The sequence below is a fragment of the Lepidothrix coronata genome, unplaced genomic scaffold (genome assembly GCF_001604755.1).
Source record: "Lepidothrix coronata isolate B3197 unplaced genomic scaffold, Lepidothrix_coronata-1.0 Scaffold31, whole genome shotgun sequence".
In the NCBI taxonomy this organism is placed as follows: domain Eukaryota; kingdom Metazoa; phylum Chordata; class Aves; order Passeriformes; family Pipridae; genus Lepidothrix; species Lepidothrix coronata.
The window spans coordinates 9,336,216-9,361,049 of record NW_016690211.1 but is presented as its reverse complement, the minus strand read 5'-3'; the positions used below and the strand labels follow the sequence as shown (position 1 = coordinate 9,361,049).

At 38.2% G+C, this 24,834-nt stretch overlaps 2 protein-coding genes and 1 long non-coding RNA gene across 11 annotated transcripts in view; 1 reads left to right on the top strand and 2 right to left on the bottom strand.

The window, feature by feature from the left end:
• SREK1 (splicing regulatory glutamic acid and lysine rich protein 1) overlaps positions 1 to 3,074 on the bottom strand; it is a 39,252-nt gene extending 36,178 nt beyond the window's left edge. Inside the window, exon 1 of the mRNA XM_017811154.1 lies at positions 2,859 to 3,074. Coding sequence (XP_017666643.1) covers positions 2,859 to 3,019 — 161 coding nt within the window. The 5' untranslated portion in view covers positions 3,020 to 3,074. The remainder of the gene's footprint in view (positions 1 to 2,858) is intronic.
• On the top strand, positions 2,736 to 22,834 carry LOC108495464. 4 transcript variants are annotated; one of them, XR_001874137.1, is made up of 5 exons: positions 2,736 to 2,944; positions 4,355 to 4,437; positions 5,620 to 5,735; positions 17,112 to 17,239; positions 22,434 to 22,834. It is a non-coding gene; the product is annotated as an uncharacterized LOC108495464 (long non-coding RNA). The 4 variants fall into 4 exon arrangements; XR_001874138.1 differs by lacking the exon at positions 2,736 to 2,944 and adding an exon at positions 3,143 to 3,279; XR_001874135.1 differs by lacking the exon at positions 2,736 to 2,944 and adding an exon at positions 3,411 to 3,933.
• Positions 11,765 to 24,834, bottom strand: part of ERBIN (erbb2 interacting protein) — a 114,150-nt gene continuing 101,080 nt past the window's right edge. For 4 of the 6 annotated variants that reach the window (XM_017811147.1, XM_017811148.1, XM_017811152.1 and 1 more), the window contains 6 exons: positions 22,001 to 22,144; positions 21,090 to 21,221; positions 19,198 to 19,407; positions 18,039 to 18,131; positions 17,341 to 17,415; positions 11,765 to 14,983 (listed from right to left, as the gene is read on the bottom strand). In XM_017811147.1, the coding sequence (XP_017666636.1) occupies positions 14,876 to 14,983; positions 17,341 to 17,415; positions 18,039 to 18,131; positions 19,198 to 19,407; positions 21,090 to 21,221; positions 22,001 to 22,144 (762 nt within the window). In that variant the 3' untranslated portion in view covers positions 11,765 to 14,875. The remainder of the gene's footprint in view (positions 14,984 to 17,340; positions 17,416 to 18,038; positions 18,132 to 19,197; positions 19,408 to 21,089; positions 21,222 to 22,000; positions 22,145 to 24,834) is intronic. The other 2 variants (XM_017811150.1, XM_017811151.1) reach the window with 1 other exon arrangement.

Sequence of the window (24,834 nt, the reverse complement as noted above, 5' to 3'; positions counted from 1 at the left end):
CAGTCTTCTTCCTAGGGTTAAGCAGCATTGATGCCAAAAAGCAATTTCTACATCTCTGACTGAATGTTACTAAAATCCAGTTTCTTCAGGAAAGCAAAAAAAAACTCAAAAAGGAAATAAATATCTAAATAGTACTCAGACATTTCTGACATTTTTCTTTTCCTTTGTAGGGAGATAGCAACATTCCATCTCCCAACAACAATCAACTGAAATATTTCCTAAGAATGACCTGTTCAGAAAGCTACAGTAAAAAAAAAAAAAAATCAAAGAAAAGGCTATAAAACTGTCCGAATTTTCTCCAGGGTGGATGGTGTGTGGAGGAGACAACAGAAATTAATGACTTATTAAAACAGAATGTTATGGAATAATTATGCAGAAGGTGTGTGTGTTTTGCCTCAAAGGCCTCATCTTTGAGGTAACTTCATTGTTACCTGCATGAGTTAACAATGTCTACTGATCGGACCATACAGGTGACAAATCTATGTCCCTTTCCTGAGTTAAGTGAAGATGGCCTATCCACCTGTAAGGCACAAGTGAGAGTGACTCAGTCTGGTGGCACCCCTCAAAGCTACACCAGGCTTTGCTAAGCTACTAGGATTCATGAACAGAGAACACCATTAGGCTCTGAACTAGAAGAGGCCCCAAAGCCTATCACCAAGGTCTGGTACAACATGTGTCTCCACCTCTCAACACCTGCTGGGTTGCAACCAGAGCGAAGCTTCCTGGTGGCAGAACACAGAGGCCAATCCAGTCTTGCGCTTGACTAGGGAAGGGTTACAACCAACTAGCCCGTTGTCCAACTTTTGGTTAAAACAAAAGTTTATTTGGAAACACTTGAGTGTTCTAGCTTCCAAGTCCACTTCAGACTATGCAGAAGCAAACAGCGTTCACAGCAGGACTTTGCACATCTAATGGAGAGAGTTTGCACCTCCCTGCTTTCAAATAACTCATTCTGCAAAAACCCAACTGTTGCTCAATAAAGTTGTTCAACATTTAACTGTTGAAAAATCCTCTTACTTGAAGGCTTATCCCTATAAATGTGATTTTGAAGGCTAGTCTGAAACACAGACTTCAACTGGGTGACAAATGTATCACAAAAGCACAGGTGGGACTAGGAATCAGATTACAGGCATCACTGATCTCCTCGCAGGCTGAAAAAAAACACCAGGCTGTTCGAGTGGCTGGCATACTGGAGAACATACTCAAGGCAAAAGACCTGTCACACACTGCAAACCAGCTTCACATTTCAACTGTACTGCAAACCGAAAGGGATCAATAAAACTTTTTGCTTGGGACAGCTTTGCTTCCCAACCACTTGTCAATGAAACATTATTTCCTAAATTTATCACAATGTTATTCAAATATATTTTCAGAAAGTTAACAGGAGGCACCTCTTTTTTTGAAACAAAAAAAGGGCATTAGAGCAAATAATTAATTTTCTCTCAAGGTACTAATTTGAAAGTCAGGTCAAACGTCCCTACCAATTAGGCAAGGAAATCTATATTTCTAACAGTTATGCATAAAAACTGTAAATAAAACCAAGAGTAAAAGATGTAATTACAATCCCACATCCTGGCTCTGAAAACTGAATTCATCATGAAGAACCAAATTTTATAGCATCATAACCCTGACATTCCCAAGCTAAATCCTACTATGGTACTGGATTTTATTATTTTACGTGTATATACGCACTCTGGCACAACCGTACACATCAGCACAAATATTATTTATATATGAATGTCAAAAAAGTACCTATTTGCCTTAAAATCTCTTATATAACCTAGTGAAAGATAAGACCAACAGCTGTAACAAAACAAAAAAAAATTGGTCAGGAGAAAGCCCAAAGTATAAAGAATCAATTGTGGAACATCTCCAAGGCAAAGCCCTAGAAAACTGTATAAAAATCCACCATATATCTAATAAAGTGTCTAAAAATCAATAAGGCTGCTTTAAGCATATTACATACTATTTACATATTAAATAGTTAATTTTTCTGAATGGCTGGCATTCAAACATACTCAGATAAAATGTAGCTAGATGAGCATTGATAAACAACAACTTTTTGGCTATTCAGCTTTGTAAATCTAAATTGGGTCAGTCTTTACATCTTCTTTTTATTAAAATTCAAGTATGTAGATGCAAATGACTTCCTCTCCCTTCTGCTATTTAATTTTTGTAAGAAAATACACAGTTTGAAAGGGCATGTCTGTTATTCACTTGCCAGTACAACTGCTGCCTAAAAAAAACCCATTTATTTTCCTCCCTTTTTCTGCTGACTACCACCTACTCGGAAGAAGCAACACTGTTATACTGCGAGCCCCAGCATCTCCCACCTCAGCGCATCCCTCGCGAACCTCTACAATCTAGGGAAAGGTGAGACGTCCATGATTAACTGACTGCACAAATCTTATGCGGAGCAACTCGGGGCACAAGGCAGGGAAGGTTCCGTCCATCTGCGGAACCTCAGCTATTCTGGCTTCTGTTCGACCACCCCCACCTCGGAGCAGAGCCCTTCTAACAGAAGGGGAAAAAAAGGGGAAAGGCAAGCAGGCGGGCAGAGGCGGGCTGAGGGCTCCCTGGCCCAGCTGCCCTGCACACAGCCCGAGCGAGGAGAAGAGTGCCAGGTGAAGTGGGTTTCCAAAAGGGAAAAGGCCTGGCGCCGCCATCTTAAGTGCGGGCGCAGCTCCTTCCCCGCCGGTCCGGCCATACAAAGACGGGGGCACGTGACACCTGCCCAGTGCCCGCACTCAAGATGGCGGGCCGGGTCTTCTGCCCTCCCCGCCGCCCCCTGGCCCCTCCACGCCTCCTTCTCCTCCCGAGTCTCCGTCCCTGCGGAGGCCGGCGCGGGCCCCACTTACTCCGGGGGATAGAGGCGCAGCTCCTCTATATCTCCCAGGAAGCCGAAGAGCGTCCGCATTTGCTCGCTGGTCACGGCCGAGGAGAGGTTGGTGACCTGGATAACGGACGTGGGGCCCAGAGGGAAGCCCAGCGGGACCCCGATCCCGCCGCTGTTCATCATGGCGGCGCTTCCCTGGCCGCTCCGCGCGCACCCGGGGGCGGGACCCGCCCACCGAGAGGGGCGCGCGCCGTCGGCCGGAGCGGCCCCGCGTGCGGGCGGGCCCTCTAGAAGCACACTCGGCTGCTTCCGGAGGAGCGCCCCGGGCGGAGGGCGGCCCCTGCAGGCGGGGCCTCCGGCTCGCACGGGGCGGGAAGAGCCCTTGCTTCCCGAGGAGCCGCTTTTCCCGTGGAGCCGCTTCCCACGGAGCCGGCTGGGCCACGGTGGGCAGGGCGGGGCCGGCGCGGGCCGCAGGCCCCGCCCAGGAAGGGGCGCGGGCTGCGAGAGGCCGCCCCTCCCGCGAGCTCTTGCGCGCGCACGGCGGCCGCTGCGCGCCGGGCCAGGGGCGGTGCCGGAGACCCCGTGGCTATCGCGGGCCTCTCAGGGAGTGCCTGCTAGCGGCTAGGGGCGCTATGACCACCGCCCGGGCCAATTTCCCATTTAAATGCTCTTTTGGTGGCCAAGTTCAATGAAAGAGTTTAATCCCCCTAGGGAATAAAACCTTGAAACACCCTGTGTCTAAACAGGAACGGGTTGTAATAGATGGGTTGCTAATGCTTCTGTTATATCTTGACTGCAAATCTATCCCACCTAAATTGACTTTACCTGGAGTTGTAGTTGGAAGTTCTCATGAAAAATTAAATTGGCTGGAGAAAATGAGACTGAGCACTTCGTGTGTCTGTGAGCACTATGAAGGATCAAACTGTTATCTTTCCTACATGGTACAGAGCTGTGCATCTTGGCACTGAAAAGTTTAAGGTTTCAGGCAGTTTGTAAGCCTTTCCAAAACCCGAACCTGAACTGAGAAGGGACTGAAGTGTTTTTGAGGTTATCTGGGCTGAAAAAATACTGCAAATTTGTGATACTTCCCTGAGCAAGTAGGTCTGTTGTTACAGAATGTCCATAGATAAGTCTGGGTATTGCTTCCTTTATTCAGAGATTTGTTTTATGTAAAAATGCCTGTGAATATATTTAAGGTAGGACTTATTTCAAAATGATAATTGGTGCACTCATATTCTTCTTCTAAATTAAATCCATATTCAAACAGTAAAAGATTTAAAATCTAAGTTAAATCCTTTTGGCCATTCTGGTAGCTTCTAATTAGCCCAAGTTGAGAGACGTTTAACTGGAGAATTCCAGATCTTTTGTTATATATTGTGCAAAGTCAAACTCTGATATGATTATTTTGTATAGTTTTCTTACGTTTTCACTAACTCACCTCTTTTAAAGATGGTTAGCAGAGGTAGAGAAGCAACTACTGCTTTGAATATTGTTATGCTTTCTCTTTGCATCTCTCAGTAAAGGGTACCGAAACAACTAGCTCTAAAATTCACAAAGAAAAGCTCTGTGATGTCAGAACTGTCTGGGATACCGTCCTTCAGGTAAAGCCCTTAATACTACATATGAAATTCTGAGCTCTTGGTCTGCTTTTTGAAAGCAAAACAAGCAAAACACTGTTTAAATTTTCTATTTGGCAGTCCCCAAATGTAAAATGGTGAAGTCTTTAAATAAGAGCAACTACTAACCTTTTGTCTAAGTATTTAATGATTTTCCCACCAGGATTAAAAAGCATTTACTAGGAAATGTTAATTGCAAGTACCAGTAGAAAAATATTGGCAATTTAGAAGGAAGTTACAGTAAAAGCTGTTTTAGATGATCATGAGAAAAGTCTTTTTCCTTACAAGAAGTCACCTTTAGAGCAGACGGTGGTCTGATAGAGGTAGACACCTGTGTGGAACTTGCTGCACTTCCATGGGTAGAGAATGGAAATCACAGGAGGTAAAATAAAGACATAAGCATTAGAAAGCTTTCTTTAGCCTTCTTTAAATGGAACCTTAAAGATTTCAAAAAGAGCTAACAGTTATTTGATAAAAATAAAACAGTTCTAAGTTTTAAGTAATTTATGAGAAGTAAAATTTAACTTCAGATTTAACTAATCCTGCAGTATGGATAAAGTTTGCCTGTGGAAATCCAAAGTCCTTGGATTTTGTTGCCTTAAGAGACCGCAGAAAACAGGACTCCGAGCCAACTTAGTGTATAAGATAAAGAGAGTAGGTCCTTTAATTCCAGGCCTGAGGCCCACAGGAATACATATTGACGGGCCTCTTGTGTCCAGGGGGTTCCACAATTTAAGGTGTTAACCCATCCAATCCCAGATTTGTCCTCCCCCCGGCACACCCCTCTAGAAATTGAGGCAGGGGGCTCTGGACCCCCTTTTCCTCAACCTCCTCTTCATCACAGCACATACAGTCCTTGGAGTCCCTCCGAACTCCTGGGTTTGAAGGTTGCTCTGCCTGTGTGATATCTTGTTGTCCAGGCCAGTGTGCAGACGTTCTTAAACAGAATGAAGGCCTATCTTGAGGGAAGTCTAAACAAGCTAATGGAATTTTGAGCGAGTGATATGGAATGGGGTAAAAGTATTGGGAAAACGTGTAAACTACTGTGCTAAAGGCTGAGGGATATAATACAGCTACTTCTAAAATCTACAAAAAGCTAAAAATCCAAAAATCCATAGGCATCAGTCCCCCCTTTTAGAGGTTTGACAAAACTTCAATCTTTTCTAGCCTCTACCACTTATACTGAGAAAGTCTGAAGCAAGGAAGAGGTCCCCATGGCGAAGCAGAATCAGGTTAAAGGAATTGTTCACATGGAAAACTGCTGGACCTGATGGGATGTTCCTGTGAGTGTTGAAAAATCCAGTGAATGTTACTGTGAGACCACCACTAATTATCTTTGAAAGGTCATAGTGTTTGGGGAGGTGAACATCACGTCTAGATTCCAGATGGGCAAGAAGGAGCACTGGTAAAACTACAGGCCAGGCACTTCAATCCCTGGGAAAGTGATGGAGCAAATCCTCCAGCCAGCCATTTTCAAACATGTTAAAGAAGGAGACCAGGAGTTGTGAGGATGGATTTACAAAGAGAAAAATGTGCTACCTGCTGGTAGCCTTCTGCAGTGAAATGACTGGCTCCACACATGAGGGTAGAGCAGCTGGTACTGTTTACCTTGACTTTAGCAAGGCTTTTGTGACTTTGTCCCATGGCATCCCATAAAACATTTTTCTTTGCTCTTTCAGAAGCAGTATGAGAATGCCACTAAAAGCCAATATATTTGTATAGCCTGTGCTATGTAAGTTTTACTTCCATACACAGTAACTTTACACCACCTGCCCCATCATACAACCAAAATTCCAATATTTTGCATAGATTAGTGATGCAGGACACAGGAAACGAGTATTTCTTTGACAACATGAATGTTCCTTCTCTTGTGAATTAATCAAGAAGAATAATCTTCAAATGCCAGTCTCCTCCTACTACTCACAGTAGACTGACTGCTGATACTACTCCTATTTTCTTCAGTTTTGCCCAAACACGTGTTCCAGGTTGGGATATTCTTCTGCCTCTCATAATCAGTCAAGAATTTTACTCCATGTGTAATTTCATGCACAGATGCTTGCCAAGTTCTACTCATGGCCAAATTCTCAGTTCTGATAGTATGAATTATTAGTAGCCAGAGCAGACAGTTAACATGAAATCTGAAATCAAGAGTATGTGTTTTACCTATAGTTATTTCAACACATTTTTTTCTACAATAAAACTGCATGTGAAAGTAGGATTTTTGAAATATCTAATGCAATTCAGACTCACACCTCAGTTTAAACTTGAACTAACTTTCAAATACAGACAAACTGGAAAACGTTAACTTCGTAGCATTTCACAGGCAACAGCTTTTATTCTAAACTCCAGCAGATCTACAGCACTTCCCAAATGCTAGAAGTTGCTTTCACCCCCTTTCCATTGTTATACCATTCAGATTTATTAGGTAGCTGCTATCCGTTTTGTATACACCTTAGTATAATTTTTGGGTAGAACTGAGAAAATATCTTACAGAAAAAGAACTCTTAATGCTGCAAAGTAATCCCCAATCCACCACAGCTCAAAAATTATATAAAATGTATTTTAAAAGAACTATTTTTCACAAAATATAAGACCAAATTTATATACCTAGAAAAAATTATAAAAATATTTTTCCCAGATAATTTTTCCTCATGGCGTAACTATTTTCCCCAAATGACAGTTGATCTAGAAATCTTAAAATCCTCCTTATATTGAGATTAACAGATGAACTATACATAGTCAATGTAGGTAGCTGAAATCCTTTCAAACCTCCTGCCTCTGATGGCAGTCAGCAGTACAAACTGGCATTGGTAAACTGTGAGATTTCTACATCTGCTTTTTATCTGTTTTACGGCAAACACATGAAAAAAATATTAGTATTGTTATGTTGAGCTTAGCAGTATCTGTTAGAAGAGTTGTATTAGCAGGTATTTGAGTTTTACAATTAAATTCTTCTCCCCATAAAATTGCTTAATTCAAAAATGGAGTAGCTTTTCTCAACTTACAATTATTTTTAAACTTACCTCAAAGTAAAATGAGAGACTCAGCTGTCAACCTGAGACAGTATTTTTATCTCTGAATCTCCAAGCACACATTAACAGAGGAAGAACATCACTACCATTTGGAGACTGGAAAAATGCACTAAAGTGGGTAAAATTTGAGAATCTTCTGCATCCAATTATTGTTTCAGTGCAGCATTTCTTCAGTCATTTATAAAATCTAATATCTGTTTTCCAGATAACACTACTTATAGAAGCATTTAATTTTTCAGAAAATCCTGTTTTAAGCTGTATGAAAGTCTACATATCAGTAGATAAACTGCAAGTTTTTGATATATTTTTAAAATTAGAATCTGTGAATATGTATGTGTAGGGAAAGGAAAAGATGATGTAAAAATTCAGCTTTTAATTTATTTTTTTTTCAATTAAGTTGAGTGTCTGCTGAGAAATCTCATACTTGATGTTTTTCTGGCAGGACATGCCATTGCAACTGTTCGGATAGGTGCCCACTATTTCTGGAGGGAAGAAAGCATCTTTTTTCTTTGGTATGAGCTTATCCTGCTAGGAGATGCAGCATGTTATTCTACATAAGGGGAAGATGTTTTTAAACCTCAAAAAACCTTATCTGAACAAGATTATTAAAAGGAGTTGAATAGAAAATTCTAGAATTCACTTGGAAGAACCTCCTCTCCTTCCCAGCCAGTGTTTGCAAGAGCAGGACAAAAAGTTTGCTTCGTAGCATAAAAATACAGTAGAACCTTTATAATTGTGAAATTTGAAAACATACCTGAGTATAAAACTCTGTGAAGATAAACTCTAATGCTTTATTTACAATTTCTATTTGAAAGTGGCATAAAATAGGCATGATTTGAGTTCAGTAAGTACTATGGCTGAAAAAAATTTTTGGTGTCTTAAGATGTCTTAAAATATAAGCACATCATGATTAACTCTATAATAGATTAATTACAATCTACAATTAAAAGAACACCACACATTGCTTACTGCAGAGCCAGAAAATCACTCCGTGTATTTTTATAGCTTTTAAAATTAAAATGCAGCAGAAAAAAAAATTATTCAGAGGTTTTATCTGTTTGGAGGCTTTTCAGCATGGTTTCTAACCCTTGCATGCATCAACTCCAACCTCATCAGTCACTTTTCATTACAGTTAGCAAATGAGACAATTTTACATAATTATTGCATTTTTCTCAGGACTTAGTATTATGTCAGCTAACCAGCTGTTACAATCTATTTCAATATTTATTAGTAAACCTCAGTTTCTCTGCAGCAAAACCATGGCTTTCAACTGAAGTAGTTTTTGGCAGCAACATTCTCAGCAAAAATACCTTTTCCATATTCAAAACCAGTTGTTGATTATTCTACTGTGAGTGGAAGTTTTTCCAGACAAAAACGAATCAAATATGCTAAAATGCTGATGTTAGGAGCCTTGGCACAATACTTTCGAATCCTCTATTTTGCCAGTGCATACTTATAATTCAGTAGAAAGCTTTTTCCCCTTTTTGTTGGCTGGTTGTATTTTTTTCTTTCTCCAGAGTTTCTTCCACAAATCATCAACATTAGCAGTTAAATGAAAATTTCTCTGCAGAGCATCTGGTTCATCTGCTACCAGTTTCTCTATTAAGAAGTCCTTGAAAAGTTTGTTCAGAGTGGTATTTTCATGTCTGGCAAACAAGAGTGAATATTCTGCCACAGGTTTTTTTCATTAATTTGGACAATCCCGAAGCATAAACAGTTCAGCCATTTGTAGTGTCCAACCATGCCTCATGAAATGGATGCAGTGCAGAGCCATATTTCCCTCTGTGTTATGCAGCTGCAAAAATAGATGTTATAGACTCCTGTGATCACAAATTTAATTCCCACTGCTCTGAGGTTCAGGACATGCAGAAAAGCTTGTCATTTCAGCAAGATGACCTTTTAAGGAGAATTGTTCTTGGCCATCTCAGGAACCTTGCTAGCACAGTCACATGTTCTCTTGCATGCTCTTACTGCCTCTCTAAAACTTTTAATCAGGTATTCATATAAATATGAGGGGCTGAAAATATCAGCCATTACAAGCTACATGTTAACTGAATCTTTCACAGCTCAATAATATTTATCCATAATTGCAACTTACTTTTGACAGGCACAAAATCCTGGGTGGGGTATGTAGTCTAAAATACTGGTTGTAGTGCTCATCTTATGTTTTTCTTTAGGCCAAACAGCTGCTACTTTTTCCATGCTTATTGCTTAATCCTTAATACAAAGCAATAGTTCAAATTGCAGTATGGAAATACAATCACAGACAGTATCAGGAAAAGCCAATACAAGTAAGCAAAGAGCTGAAAATCCGGGAATGCAACAGTGAAGAAGGTCTGAACTACCAGGAGGGGTGATGGCTGCCTGTACTTGAAATGAGGCCCTTAGAACGTGGTAGAAGGGAGTCTGGAAACCCTCCAAGAAATTTTAGGGTACCTGCTGCTGCCAGGGTTGTGAGCCTGGGGCAGCTCTGGCAGCTTCTAGCGGGTGTGGTCAGGAGCCCTTGACGCAGGGTACCCCAGAGCCTTTGTTGCAGCTGCCCCTGGCTTGGGGGAGAGGGTGATGCTCCCACCCTTTAGTTGGTGCTAGGGAGAGGCCTGTGTCAGAGCTTGTTGGATCAGAGGGAGTACCTGAGGCCTCTCCTGGACCTTACCTGCAGGTGCTGTGTTGCTAAGCAGAGGAGTTACGGAAGTCAGCAACTTGTGCAGCTCAGGGAGAGACAGGATCTCCTCAGACCCTACACTTCTAGAGCCCTGGACCCCCATCATGATGCAGACCGGGACAGTCTGTCACTACCAGAACCACAAGTGGAATACCAGTGGAAGGCAACAGCTGGAAACTGGTGGCTTCCAGCACCACATCTAAGGCTCCTGCTTATAGTGCACTGGTAACATTTGGTGTAGCAGAGCCCCAGTTTCAAGGTAGTCTCATAGATGCTGCAATAAAATCTTCTGCACACATTCCAAAACTGAATTTAATCTGAGGCGACAAATACTACAACAGAAGTACACCTTCTCTTTGAAAAAGTGCCTTCAGTCATAAAAGCACAAGTTGGATCCAGCATTCTTAGGTGCTTGATGAAAAAGTAAAACGTTGAGTTATGAAATAATGTCCAAGCAGGGAGTAGATATAGAAAACCTAAATAAGGCAAGGCCTAATATTCCAGGGTCATCAGGGCTGTAACCTGTTATAGTTAAAATGAGTTTTCTGCATAGAGAAGTAGGAAGTCAAGCATGGTAGTAGTATGCCAAATCCACATATACACAGAAAAAAGACTAAACAATTTGCATTTCTACATTGTTGTGTGGTTTCCATGGAAACTGGATGTAAAGCTGAATTAAGCTCTTGTGTGAAATTGTGCCTAGCTCTTCAATTTCTTTACCATGTAACCCTTGTACACCTCTTCAGGACACTCCTAATCTTAACCCTACTCACTGACCTAGACAGCCCTCTCTGTCAAAACTACTTAGTTTGCAACTGAAGTCCTCGCTCTGTGACAGAAGCCACTCGCTGCCCTATCTGATTTCATTGTAAGACTGGGGTGTATTAGCTCTGGCTGAGCTGGAGTTCATTTCCCCACAGCAGGCCTCACAGTGCTGTACTTTGCATTGGTAGCTAGAAAGGTGTTGATAACATACCAGTGTTTTGGCTACTGCTGAGCAGTGCTGGCACAGCATCAGTGCTGTCTCTCCAGCATTCCCCCATCAGTAGACTGGGGGTAGGCAAGGTCCTGGGAGGGAACACAACGAGGGCAGCTGACCCAAACTGACCTTAGGAGTATTCCAGACCATATGATGTCAGCTCAGATATAAGACCTAAGAAAAGGAGGAGGAAGGGGGGACATTTGTTATTTACAATGTTTGCCTTCCAGAGCAAACGCTGTGTGTGCTACAGCCCTGCTTCCCAGGAAGCATTCAGACATCACTTGCTGATGGGGAGAATAAAATTATTATTTATTTTCTCTTTGCCTGTACATGCACTTTTGCTTCAATAAAACTGCGTTTTATTGAAGTTATAGAACAGCTTGGTGGGAACCTGGTGTCCAGCCAAGGTCAATCCACCATGATATTATTTACAAAGTCTTTCTTTGTTGTAAATAACCCAGTCTTGAAATGAAATCACCTAGAACAGAGGCGTGGGCACTGAGATGAACAGAGCCAGGAACACAAATAAGACTTTACTAATTTATATTAATAGAGTTACATCTACAGATACTGTAGAAGAATAAAACAGTGTTATGGAGAATTTCCTAGAACTTAAATAAGTCAATTTCACACAGCTTTAAAGAGCATTAGTTTATTATCTATTCTCCATGTGTTACCTCAGAAACAGTCTAATTATATACAAAAATTTGGAATGTTGAATAAATGCTGATCAATAGAAACATTACATAGCTGTTGACAAGGGAATAGTTCTAAACAAAACCAAAATAATCATAAATATTTGATTCTGTGTGTTGCTTATTGCTATGTTTGTGTTCATAGAATGCTTTCAAGTATATACACATTTTTTTAACTCCAGTCCAAAAAAGAAACTAAAAAATATTTACATAATAAATACATGGGAGACTTCATTTTTTTCATTACATCAGTTGAACTGATTCTTTAATGAACTATTAAGAACAGAAAGAATTAACAGAGTTTGCATGAACTCATTGCCATGCTGAGTAACTTAGGCTGCTGATGGATTTTATTCTATTCAAAATGTAGTTTACGATGCATTCAAAATGAAAAGTGCCGATATTGTCTCTCCTCCTGCTGAATCCTGGTTGGAGTAGTTCAGGAGACATTTTTCTCCCACTCTCTGCAAAATCATTTAGTCTGACGTGTTTACCTTCACACACTGACAATGACAAAAACACATTTCAATCCACTGAAAAAAATCAAACATTTACTGAGTAAAATCAGCAAAATCCATATTTTATTAGATGGTTAATTTGCTAACTGACGGAAGACAAGCTTTGGCCAAGTATTTTCACAAGAAGTACTAAATCTCTTGCTATAAATCTCTAGTTATATAGTTCTACCACAGCCAAACAGTTTTTGGTAGAATTTTCCTGTGATACATAAACCTGAAAATTAAGTGACACAACAACATTTAAAACTTCTGTTATCATTAAAGCAAAATATAATACAGTATAATTTCTCAGTGGTATATTTAAATGTACTGCAAAATGTATACAAAGTCAGTCCAAGATCAATAAAGAATCAGTTCTGCTTTTTGGACTTTTCCCTTCTCAAAGATACAGGTTTTGTAGAAGACCAAAGTAATTTAGGACTTGTCTGTATGTATCCCCATTAAAAGGCAGTGTGTGATAAAAATAACATGATTAAAAATAATGAACATGTGATGCAAACATTTTGCATTTTCAATAAAAAAATAGAAACTAACCAACAACTAAACACATCTTAGAAGCGGAACACTGAAGCCTGCCATTATATAGCTATGTTTCTCATTCTTTTCTTTGAAGATTACCAGCACACAGAAAATAAGTGAATTTTATCAAAATACAGCACATTTCTACTAATATATCCAAAAAATCGTTTTCTATGTAAATATTACTGAAAATCAAATAAAAAGAATTAAAATATACAAAGAGTTGTTAAAGGGTTTCAATTAAAATTATTAAAACTATACACAGTACAATAAGCAATAGTTAACATCTTTGAAAGAAGTGCAATAATATTGGCGTTAACTTATTAAAAAAGTACTGCCTGTTTATTACTGCTAGCTATGTATAATTTCTCTCTCTTCCAGCTCATTGTCCCAAAAGTAAAGGAAGCTGGTCTTTTTGCTAGCTTTATTAAAAGCATTTACTTTTTGGGTTGAAAAAAAGCGCTTATACCTGTCTCAAACTACCAACTTTTATGTAATTAAAAATGAACTGCAATAACTGAATATTGCTCCAATGATAGGCTAATCATTAGCCCTGCTTAAAAACAGTTTTCGGTCTTCTGTGGCACTTTTCCCTGGTCCATAACAACCGTATGAATTATCACTGCAGGTTATGCAGTCTCTATTCAATTACAAAGGAGAAAGATAATGTTTCTGGTAAACAAAATTAATAGAAGCATAACTGAACATTTTATACAGTAATAAGGAACAAAGGCAGCCTGTGGTAAATCACTATTACATTAATGTAGTTAGAAACCCTTTAATGACTCTGAAGTGTCTAGTTCACATTTAATGTTACCTGTAGGAACAGCCCTTTAAGAAACCTCATTACCAATTGGTGGGTTGTAAGTACACCCTCCCTTTGCTCTCCATCTCACCACAGCAATTCTCCACCACTGCTCAAAGTTTCAAAACTTGCTTTGGTTGCCTAGCTCCATGCGTATGGTTTCCTTCTTGATTAACAAAGCAATGCAAAGGCCAAACAAAATCAAGATGTCTTTCATAATCCTTCCTGCACCATTTGCTTTTGTGTCTGTTTAAATATATATTACAGGCAACAACCTCAAAAACTGGCCATTTCAGTTTCATTTTTAAAATCTGTACGCTTAAAATGGAGTTCTTTTTATAAAGATAAAAGTATCGCCATTTCCACAAAATTCAGGATTTCTATCACAGAGAAAAATCTCTGGGCACATTTCCACAGTACTGTTGAAAAAATTATGTATGCAAGAAAACCCAACTAAACATAAATCACATGTGGCAAATGAATATTGAATGACTACATTAAGAACAAATCCTGTATAATATCACAAATTTGTAGTTATAGTCTTCCTAAAAAAACACCATAAGCTTTTATTGCATTTTCTATTGGTAGATGTACACTCCAGAACTAAACACTTTTTCTTCTTTCCTGATTCCAGATTTAGATAGCAGATAATTATTCCACCTGACCTTTATTCTGTCCAGTCAGCACCACCTTCCATCTACCCATTCATCTATACAATGTGCACATAGCAAAGCCAACACTTCATATCCCCATTCATATCTACAGAAGTGGTTCAGCGTAACACATTAATATGTGGTGAATCAAAATAAAGGCAATAAACAGCTACAGGATAGACAGCCCTGCCATCTGTCCATTGGCTACGACTGAGGCTTTGCAAAGCCTTGCACGAAGTTTAGTAATGTGTATGAATTATCAAAAAATAAACCTACCATCTGTACAAAAAAACAACACAGGTTTGTTCTTGGAGGAGTGATCCTTAGATTGCTATAATGCTTAAAAACAAGTTTATTCACCATACGCATTTCTAAAATTATTTCTTGTACGTTCTATACAGTGGTTTTGCCCTCTTTAACCACAAGTTCATTATTTCCTATACAAATTTTGATCATAATTCTTTCTGAGTTCTTTTAATGTATAAAAATATGCAAAATATTGTTTCTCCTAAGTCCTTCAATGAATCCTGTTGGCTTATCCCCACAATCAAAGGTACTTATGAAGAAACTTCTCGTACAATGATGAGTTCCACAGCATTCTGAAAAGTCTTTAGCAAAGATACAGCTTGTCCATGATCAATATTGATGAAGCTGTAGCCATTAGCCTAAAAGGAAATATTTAAAACTCAAAATGACAGTCTCATATGCCATGTTAGTGAAACACAACTCATATTTCATGTTAGATTTTTAAGCTTTAAGGTTTAAAATAACCAAATTCTATATGAATGCAGAGAATAAAACACAGCAGATTTGCAGATTAGTTGAACATGTATCTGTATGCTACAAAAAAACCTGAACTACTGTGTCAGCCTTGGAAGAATTTTGCAAATAACCAAAGGAAAACCAAACTTTGAACCATTAACATCACACATTTAATTTATCAGTCTTAATACAGACACACCAGAAAACCCCTAAACCTTGTACAAATCACCTTGTACAAATCACCTTGTACAAACCTTGTACACATTTTAAGTAACAGAATATTAGAAATGGCATTTGTGATAAATTAAAACTATTGAAGCCTGTGATAAATTAAAACTATTGAAGCCTGTAACAAAAAACATTAATAGCACAGGGAGCCATTTTACGGTGTGAGACCTCTGGAGGTCATCCCCAACTTGAATGTGCCTATGACTCTAAAAAACATTGTTACTGTTGGACAAGTTTGTCTTGGCAAACACAGGCAGGCCTAAGCAGCCTTAAAAAACAGGGAAAACGTGGCTATGGTTCAACTTCTCCAAGTACTACTGCAAATTCACATTGAGTTTGGGCAGCAAAATCGTGCAGAAGGACAGATTCATCCAGTTTAACTGTTATTGCTTCCAGCTGTGCATCCCACCTTTCTCCCTGAGCTGCTTATGTGGTGACAGAGTGAACTTGCCATGCTCTCTGTGCCTTAGCTGTGCCACTTTGAAAGCTGCAGTTCCTTATCCCATCACCGAACACTTGCAGTTGTTACCAGCTGAATCCTTGGTTATTAAACCAGTGGTTTTCAAATCTTTCTAGGGTTGCAGAGGAAGATTTAAATACACTGTTCAGAAAGCAAAAGCAGCAACAACTGTCCCAAATCATCATTTGTACAGAATGTCCTAGCCTTAGTCTTCAGTCTTACTTGCAATTATCAAGTTGCTAGTTGTGTAGAATATTTTATTAGACATAGGGATTAGACATGCACTGTAATATGCATGCCTATTGCATGTTTTACAGAGAACGTTGCAAAATCAAGCATAAGCAAAGGCATTTTGGAAGAGATGATATTCAGTAAAAAACCCCACAAATTGTCTGAGTGGTAACAAGACAGAGTGGGGCTGTCATTACATCATCACTGGAATTATCACAGGTATAAAGAACGTGCTGTTACACAAAAAATATTCTTAGTTATGAGACAGGAAGCAGCCTCTAATTGTCTAAGCATGAAAATGCAACTTCACCTTTAGCTCTTTTTCAAACTATGAATTCCTCATTAAACAAAAATCTTTAATTTGAAGAATTAGACTAAGTTTTCAATTTGGCTTTGTTTTAGAAAACTGTTCACAGGATGTTGTGGTTTCATGGAGATACTAGTGGGGAGGGTGGTGTTTGGTTTTGAGTTTTTTGTTTGTTCTGTTTTTAGAAAACTAAAATGCAGCAGAGTCGACTTCACCAACATTCTCAAGTCACTAATGTGGTGAATAATTATTTTTAACAAGCTTTGCAACTTTAAGGGTGGCTACAACAATGTTCAAATGTCCCCTTAGCCCATTTCCTTAAGAAACTGTTCATTTCTCTGACCCCTCCCCAGATAGCTTAATGAGTTCACTAGACAAATACAAACAAATCTGATACAGAAGAGGTCTGAAAGGTACAGACACAGATTAAAGAACTACACAGCTTGCAGCCCAGAAGCCATGACTCCTGAACCTGGTGCATTGGCAGCAGATGGGGCAGCCAGGAGGTCCCTGCTGGGACCAGCCAGCTGAGAGGCAGCTTCTGCATGTCCAGACTGCCAGTGGAGGAGAAGCAGCAAGGGCTGGCAGGAACTGCAGGGTGGAGAGGGATTAAAAGCAAGATGCAGCTGGGGAGAGGGGCTGTGAGGGGTAACTGCTTGTGTTCTGATAACACATTATTCAGAACACTGCATTCAGAACAACCATAAAATGAAAAACTGAATGACAGTCAAGCCTACTGAAATGCTCATGTTCCACCACCTTAAATGACGTTTTGTGTCATTCTTTTTTCTTGTTTTGTTTTTAGAAGTGCGAAAAATGTTCGGAATTTGAAAAAATGATCTACCATGCTTCAGTCCACATCACCTATCCTGATGCTAGGCGGAAGAAAATTAAAAGCATCATCCCAGAATATAAGAAAAAAATCTGGAAAAGGTACTGGTAATCTATCTAAAAATTAAACATTCTGCTCTTAGGTGCAAACCAAAAATGAACTGGTATATTACATAGGCTAATTAATTAGGTGATTACAGTACCTGAATTATTTTATCCCCAGGCTGCAGCAACTTAGATGCCGGTCCGTCTGGCTGCACTCTCGTTACAAATATTCCCTTGAAAAACAGAGGTGGAAAACATTTTGACAACTTATTTATGAATAGCAGGACTAGCACCAAACAGATGTAATTAAAAACATTTTTTCAATTTCTCATCCTAAGTAGGACAGAATGCAATTTTATTCTACAGGTCTACTGTCTTTTGAGACTGCCTTCCTTTTCTGATTTTAAATCCAGGAGAATTATCTTTAAAGGGGTACTGAGGGGCAAATTCTGATTTGCTCTGGCTTAATTTGGCAGATGTGTATGTCAAAATGTATATGTCAGGTGTATATGTCAAAATTAATTATCAACTACCAGAAATAAAGCTGTAGGGCTGTGGTCTCTTTTTTAATAGGATTCATAATTGTACCCTCCGTAATTCACTATCTCAAATCTGTTGAGTGATTACGAGAACTGTGCAAGAACTACTCTGCTAGAATAATCCTCTGTGTTGCCATGTGACCTCTGTGGTCACTTACAACCTTGACTTTCCACACCATTTGTCCCCAGTTTTCTCCCTTCCAGTCCTGGAGGTTAGTGGTTTGGGAAGTACATATACTTCCTTTTCTCCCTTTGCTAAACATAAGAAACATTATAAATCAGAATGCTTTTTAAAAGCATTAGTATAAAATACTTACATCATCATCTGGTCTGAATGGATTCCCTCTACCACCAACTCCTCCTGATATACTAAATCCAAGTTCTGGATCCTTGTCAATTCTCACTCGAATCTAAGTAGTTACAACTAAAGTTAGATAAACTGGCTGAAAATATGCATTCAGAGCTACTATCATGAAATTATTACTACGAATTCAGGTGAACAAAAGCTTTACAAAGCAAAAAAAAAAACAACCCACCAGTTCAAGAGAGTATTATATCTCATTATTTTACTGCAGAACAAGATTACATTACAGCAGCATCATGTGCCTAAGTTTTACTCCAATATCACTATTATTATAATCATAATTCATGTGGGCTTAAAATTCAAATATATTTTGATATTATGTAAATTATTTTAATGCCCCTAGCAGATATATATGCTCCTATGAAAGAACCTATTCCTCATATTTCTTTGCTACCTTAGCTGAATTTTAAAAATCAAATCTCATTCCTACTTTCACTCTAAGTAGCCAACACTGTCTTCTTTCTCTTGTTAGAAGAGTTGACTAGAAAACTTACTTTACACAGTAAGTGGACATTCTCATTCTAGCACAGAATTTAAATGTAGTTCTCAGTATTTTCTCAGAAGACCCAAAACAATACAGAAAGAAGGCTGCCACAATGAAAGAGCCATTAAATGGTACAAGAATTTCTTATATGTTCTACATCTGTCTATCATAATAAAACTGATAATTATCAGGCATGCACAAGATTGCTCACACTTTTTCTTAGAGACTTCTGTTTGTGAATGCACATTTCTACATTTGCAGGGTTTTGAACTGTTCCAGATGCAAAGTGCTCCAAGTTGTACAGCTACTTTGTATTTTTTCAGTTACTAGCTAAATAATGAGTTAGGGAACAATAAATATAGTTGAGAAATAAATTTCCAGCTCGGTAAAAAGACGTAAGTTTAAGTTTCTGGTACATTCTGTTAAAAATCTACCACATTTCTCTCAAAACTGGAAGGAACATGTGATTTGAGTAGAATTTCACTGCGATAACATTGTCTTCTGCTGGAGATAAATGCCTATATGATTTCTGTCACCATTTACAGAGAAACTGTAATACATGAAAACAATGTAACAATTCACTGCCATTTACTGACAGATGTCATATCATACTAGGTTTTATTCTTACCTCTTGCTTTGCCAACTCATGGCTTTGTCTGGGAGAACACTGGGACTGGGTATAGGGAGGTTGGTGGGCAACTTTCAACATCAGATAATCAATTAATTGCTCTCTAGATGGATGTCTTGCTACTGATGATTGAGGAGGGAGATGATGGACTTGGCTGTAGTTTGCCTGAAGTCTTTGAGGCTGGCACATTTGTCCATTTGTCAAAGGCATCTGAATAACATATGAATTCTCAGTGTCACACATTTAATAAGCAGCCATCTTCAATTCCTTGACTGTTCTTAGTAACATTACTAAAACTACTCTTCTGGATCACATATAATTATACTCCATTTTCTTTAAAGTTATAAGCTCTGACATACTGAGAACAAATATGAAAAACAAAAACTTTGAATGCTAATCTACTAGAACAGACTAGACAACCTTTGCTTTTAGCACTTGTTTCACTGAGTTTTCCCAAACATTATTTTCTAGCAGTGCAGCTAACAGTATTGACACTTGGTTGGTATCATTATAGTTTGCACTTTCCTTGCATAAAACTCAGAGGTTTTGTAATGATTTCCAGTAGATCATACAAAAATAAAAATCCGCCCTAGCTACCAGACCAGACAGAAACTATATGCTCTCCAAGCATCCTAAGGTGACCACAAGAAAACCTTCTGAGCAAGTTCACATCCATGCTCAAGATTTTACTATCAAAATTGCAGTATTTCCAACTGATGTTATTCCTCTGTTAACATATGTCACTGATTTGATAATGGTGACAAGCAGCAGTAAGGTACACAACTGTCAAGGTATACAGTGCATTCAAACTATGTCACCAGGAATGATGCTGAAGGTGACAGTGTTTCTTACTGAAGTCTCAGAGTTACTGCTCAGCTCTGCAGCTCTGTGTTGAGATGGGCAGTCTTTTCCCTCCTTGCCCACATGCCTCATGTTCTTATCCACCCTAATTAGTCACTCATTTGTCTGTATGATACCAAAAATGCCACAGGCTTGAGTTACAGATTTTTTTTCTGCCTGCCACCATTATCCCATTAGTTATGGGATACAAGGATATTAAAATACTCCCTCTCTCAATATTATAAATAACTGAAGTGTGCAAACTTCAACCTTTAACCATGCTATGTGAATGGACACATATCAGAATCTGTTCTGAGTTTATGTCAAACTGATTCTGAGAAAGGATAATGTATTTAATACATTTTTAGCTTATTTATAGATCAGATGTATTTAATTTACACAATTTTCCACTGCCTTTTCTGAAAACCTGAAGTATGAAGGAAAATTACTTTTTATTGCAATGCCAGAGGTAGAGTTTACATAGGCAAAATATATCCACATGCAAATTCCCAATATCCAGTGTCTGTAGAAATGCAACTGAAATTACTGAAGTTATAAGAATAAAATCAATTGCTGCATCATAATAATTTACAAGCATCCATTTAGTTTCATTGCAGTAAGTCCCACCTCTATCAATGGTGCTTAAGACATGAATGCAGTGCCCCCTACAAATTCTGCTTTATCATCACAATTTCATCACATTTTTCAAGTTTGTTCTTTAAAAGGTTTAATCAGATTCAGATTGCTTTTCTGTAATCATCTGCCATATTCCAATTTCCACTTGCAAGTACTTGTTTGGCTGCAGATTTTTTCTTTCAAAGCACCTACTGAAGAAAACTAAGAACTCTCTCCCTTGATATAGTTAACTAAGTTTTGTCTTCCAAAAGAGGATGCTATTTCATTTATACCAGCTTCGAAGCCTGCATAATACATTTTAAAGAAGCCCTAGCTCCAGCTGCTATCCCAACATAAATTGGTACTATTAATAAAAAATACACCCTTACAAATAATAGTAAATAATATCCTATCCATGGTGTCATGCACATAATTACCTGCACAGCTATTTTCTTCATGCTGTCTGGAGGAACATCTTTGAGACTAAGTGTGGCAGATGAGTAATTCTGCTGTCCTGAAATGAATACTTCATCCTGGCATTGGTCTCCTGGAGTAGACGCCTGAGGATGCTTTAAGCAGAATGGAACAGTAAAGACAGCTGTCTTCATATAATTCAAATTAAAACATTCTGATAAAATATGTTAAGGGCTTTATCATTCTTTATCTTCTTTTATTAACTAGTAGAAAATCTCACTAGCCAAGCCACCATAAACCCATAAAACACTGATGAATATTTACAAAAACTCTCAACTGCAGAGGTGTCTTTAATCACCAGTAAGCTGATGAGACAAGTCAACAAATGCTAGGGACTAACTTATTCAAGGATTAAACTTCTGTTGACTTTATCCTGCTCACTATGGATACCATAACATCACTCAGGACGCTAAGATTTAAAAACTCATTTCCTCACATTTTCTTAGAATTTACTATTAATTTTCTTGAAGGCCCACAGTAACTTACAGTTCAGTTCATATTGTCAGAATTTGATTTGAGGGAGGAAAAAGCACTGTAAGATTTTGTTCAAACCTTTATCAACCTAGATTAAATTCAGGATGGTAATCTCTTGTTCACAAAGGTACAACAAAACCAGACAATGTGTTCCATCTACAAAAGCCAATTAAAAAACTCAACTTCATGACATTAAATTGAAAAACACTGCAGTAAGTTTAAGGCATATAAAGTGAAGGTAAAGTATTTAATGCCTAAAAAAAATTCCAGCACATAAATTATATTCTTTTTATTACAGCATTGTGCATATGTAAAAGGATAACTCTATGAATTTAAGGACCACCTCAGTGTTTATTCTTTCCCCCTCTACATATTGCAATAACCTCCTGTAGGTACTCACTCGAACAATGTGCACACCAGAACCTCTTCCGTCTGCAACACTCAAGGCAACACTACCCTGGCTGCCATGCAGATCCCTAGAGCTGCCATAGTGAAAGCTGCTAACTGCAGCATAATTGGAATTAAAGGACCGAGACAGCATGCTCTGAATAAAAAGGGGACAGATTTAACACAGAGATTAGTGCAGCATGCATAAACCACAAAGACATGTTATACATGTAATACAAACGTATTCCATTGTCATGCAAGATAAAAACCATGCAAGAACAGTATGTCTGTGATGTATAAAACACAACTTAGTGACCCTATTTACCCTTATTTACTGTAAATCAGCGTGCAATCAGCAGTTAACATGCAGAATTACATGTAAATAAAGTCATTCAAATATTCACATGTCTGAAAAAAACAACAAAGGTGCTTATCAATATTTTCAGGTTTTCGATAAATTTGCAACATATCCAATATGTTGTAAGAAGAGAAGTTGGCAGTCAAGAAAAACACCTATGGAAAACCAGTTATTATTTTGTCTCATCCCCCCACATACGCTACTGGTAAAGTACAAATAAAAATTTACGCAGAGATTTGACTGACTGGATTTTCTTGCTATAGCCACCCTGTCAACATCAGCAATTCCAGTAACACTTTATTCAAGAATGTGAACAAGCTCATTTAAAGGAGAAGAAGCTTGAAAGAGACTGATACCACCCCTGTGCTACTGTAGGCAATTAAACCGGTAACATGACCTCAAGGACAGAAGTGACAGTGGTTTGGTTTCGAGCTTCATTATCTTGCAAACTGACCCCTGCAATATTGTCAAGGCTAACTAAAAAAGGAGGAGACATTACCATCTTGCCACTATGGACTTTTGTAGCTGTAAGAAGAAAACAGACTACGCAAGGGAAGAAATAGAAAATCCTCCACATTCCACCTGATGAATGAAACAAACCTATCTTGAAAATGTGACAAACCCCATGAAAAAATATGATCATAGGAAAAGATACACCACAAAGCATCAAACCTCAGCAAATTCAAAGTTGTCTAATTTTTCAAAGTTAAAGAAAGGAAAGAAATATTCAGAACAGGTACAATTTGACTAAGATACAGCAACAATTCTTGCATGAATAAATATATTTTGGCATTTGCCTACTGACTACGTATACTAATGTGATTTTGAAAAGAGTCACTAGTCCTCAGGCAGACATCTGCTCTTTCATACAAGCTTCATCTTGTGAAAATAAATAAAACTGTTTTAATAATCAAAGTCAGATGCCTCTGCATACTTGTATTCCCCAGATGTTCTGGTAGCACAGTCTTTGGAAACTCCCTTGGAAAACAGTATTTACTGACCATATTTTTTATTGGCCAAGGCTCTTGGATAATTTCAATGGCATAGTAAGCATTCTTTTGGGAACAGTTTGGGAATTGAAGTGCTACATAATACATTTACTTAGGTAAATTTAGACAATAAACAGTGGAATTTATTTAGGAGAATTTCTATTAGATAATATTTTTGTAATTTTAAGACTGGATGGAATCTGTCATAACAATCCATGAAATTCCGGTGTAAAGAGAAACTAGTAAAATTGAAGTATCTGCAGGGAACAAGACTCTACATTCTACTTATCTTGGAATAGCCTTAACTGGTAAGTTACCTGCTAAGCCTAAGTACTACTCCTTTTATTTGTTTACTTATTTGTTTAGCAATACTTAGAATCAACTGCAGGCTAAAGGTGGACATAAGTTTCCCTTTGAGATGATATTAAATGTCTAGAAATCTCTTCAGTTTTCATTCCCCATGACCATCTAAGACTCATCAGAAGAAGTTTGCACAAGGTATTCTGAAAATGCCTAAAATTACTGGTCTAAGCCTTTTGGAGTAAAAGCTCACAAGCAGGGGAAAAAAAAAATCTGACAGAATTTTAGCAAGATACCAGTTAATCTCAAAGAAAAGGTTAAACATTATAAAACTATTCTTCAGTCACAAGAGGAAAAAAAGGCATGAATTTAAGTCTCTTCCACAAATAACAGCATTCCTACTGAAGAGTTACACATGGAAAATTACGTGTAATTGAAATTCTACTGTCATAAAATGTTTGCAGGGTCTGAACTTTTGCTGTTTACACAGTAAACGCACAAGAATTTTAATCCTTTTAAAGTGTGATGGTTTGACTTCTGAACTCCACAAAATATCACACTGATGGTTCAGTAGTTCATTCAAAATGGAGAAAATACAAATAAAACTAAAATCAAAATTTAAAACTAACAACTACTGAATGGATAACATTCCGGTAATTTATCAGTGTCAAAGTATTCTTCAGGTTATGATCTTACAAACACTTAAGAACTTAATTTTATGTATTCACAGACCCACTAAAGTTACTGTCCTTGACACACTGAAGCAAGCTTACCTTGGAGAAAATCTGAGACCATATCAATTAAAATACTTTTGCATGTTAGGGACGTGTTCAAGAAAAACTTTGATTAAAACTACAATTCTATATCAAAACTAAAACATTTAGATTTTTTTCTTTTAATAAGGCACTGTACACTGAGAACTCTGAGAAAAAAAACCCAACTATTCTGATTTCCAAATTTGAAGTGAGGAATTAAACTTTATGATCGCTCCACTGAAAGCTCTGCACTTTAAATAGCACATAAAGTAGATGAAAAACCAGACGACTTCATTGAAGATGAAATTAGAACTGAAAGCAAACACACACCTAATGAACACCCAAGAGATCCACAACAAAAAAAGGTAATATACATATGTAAAGGAAGGACAGGCAGGGTCACTAATTATTTTTGTACACTCAGCATGGAAACGTAATAGATATT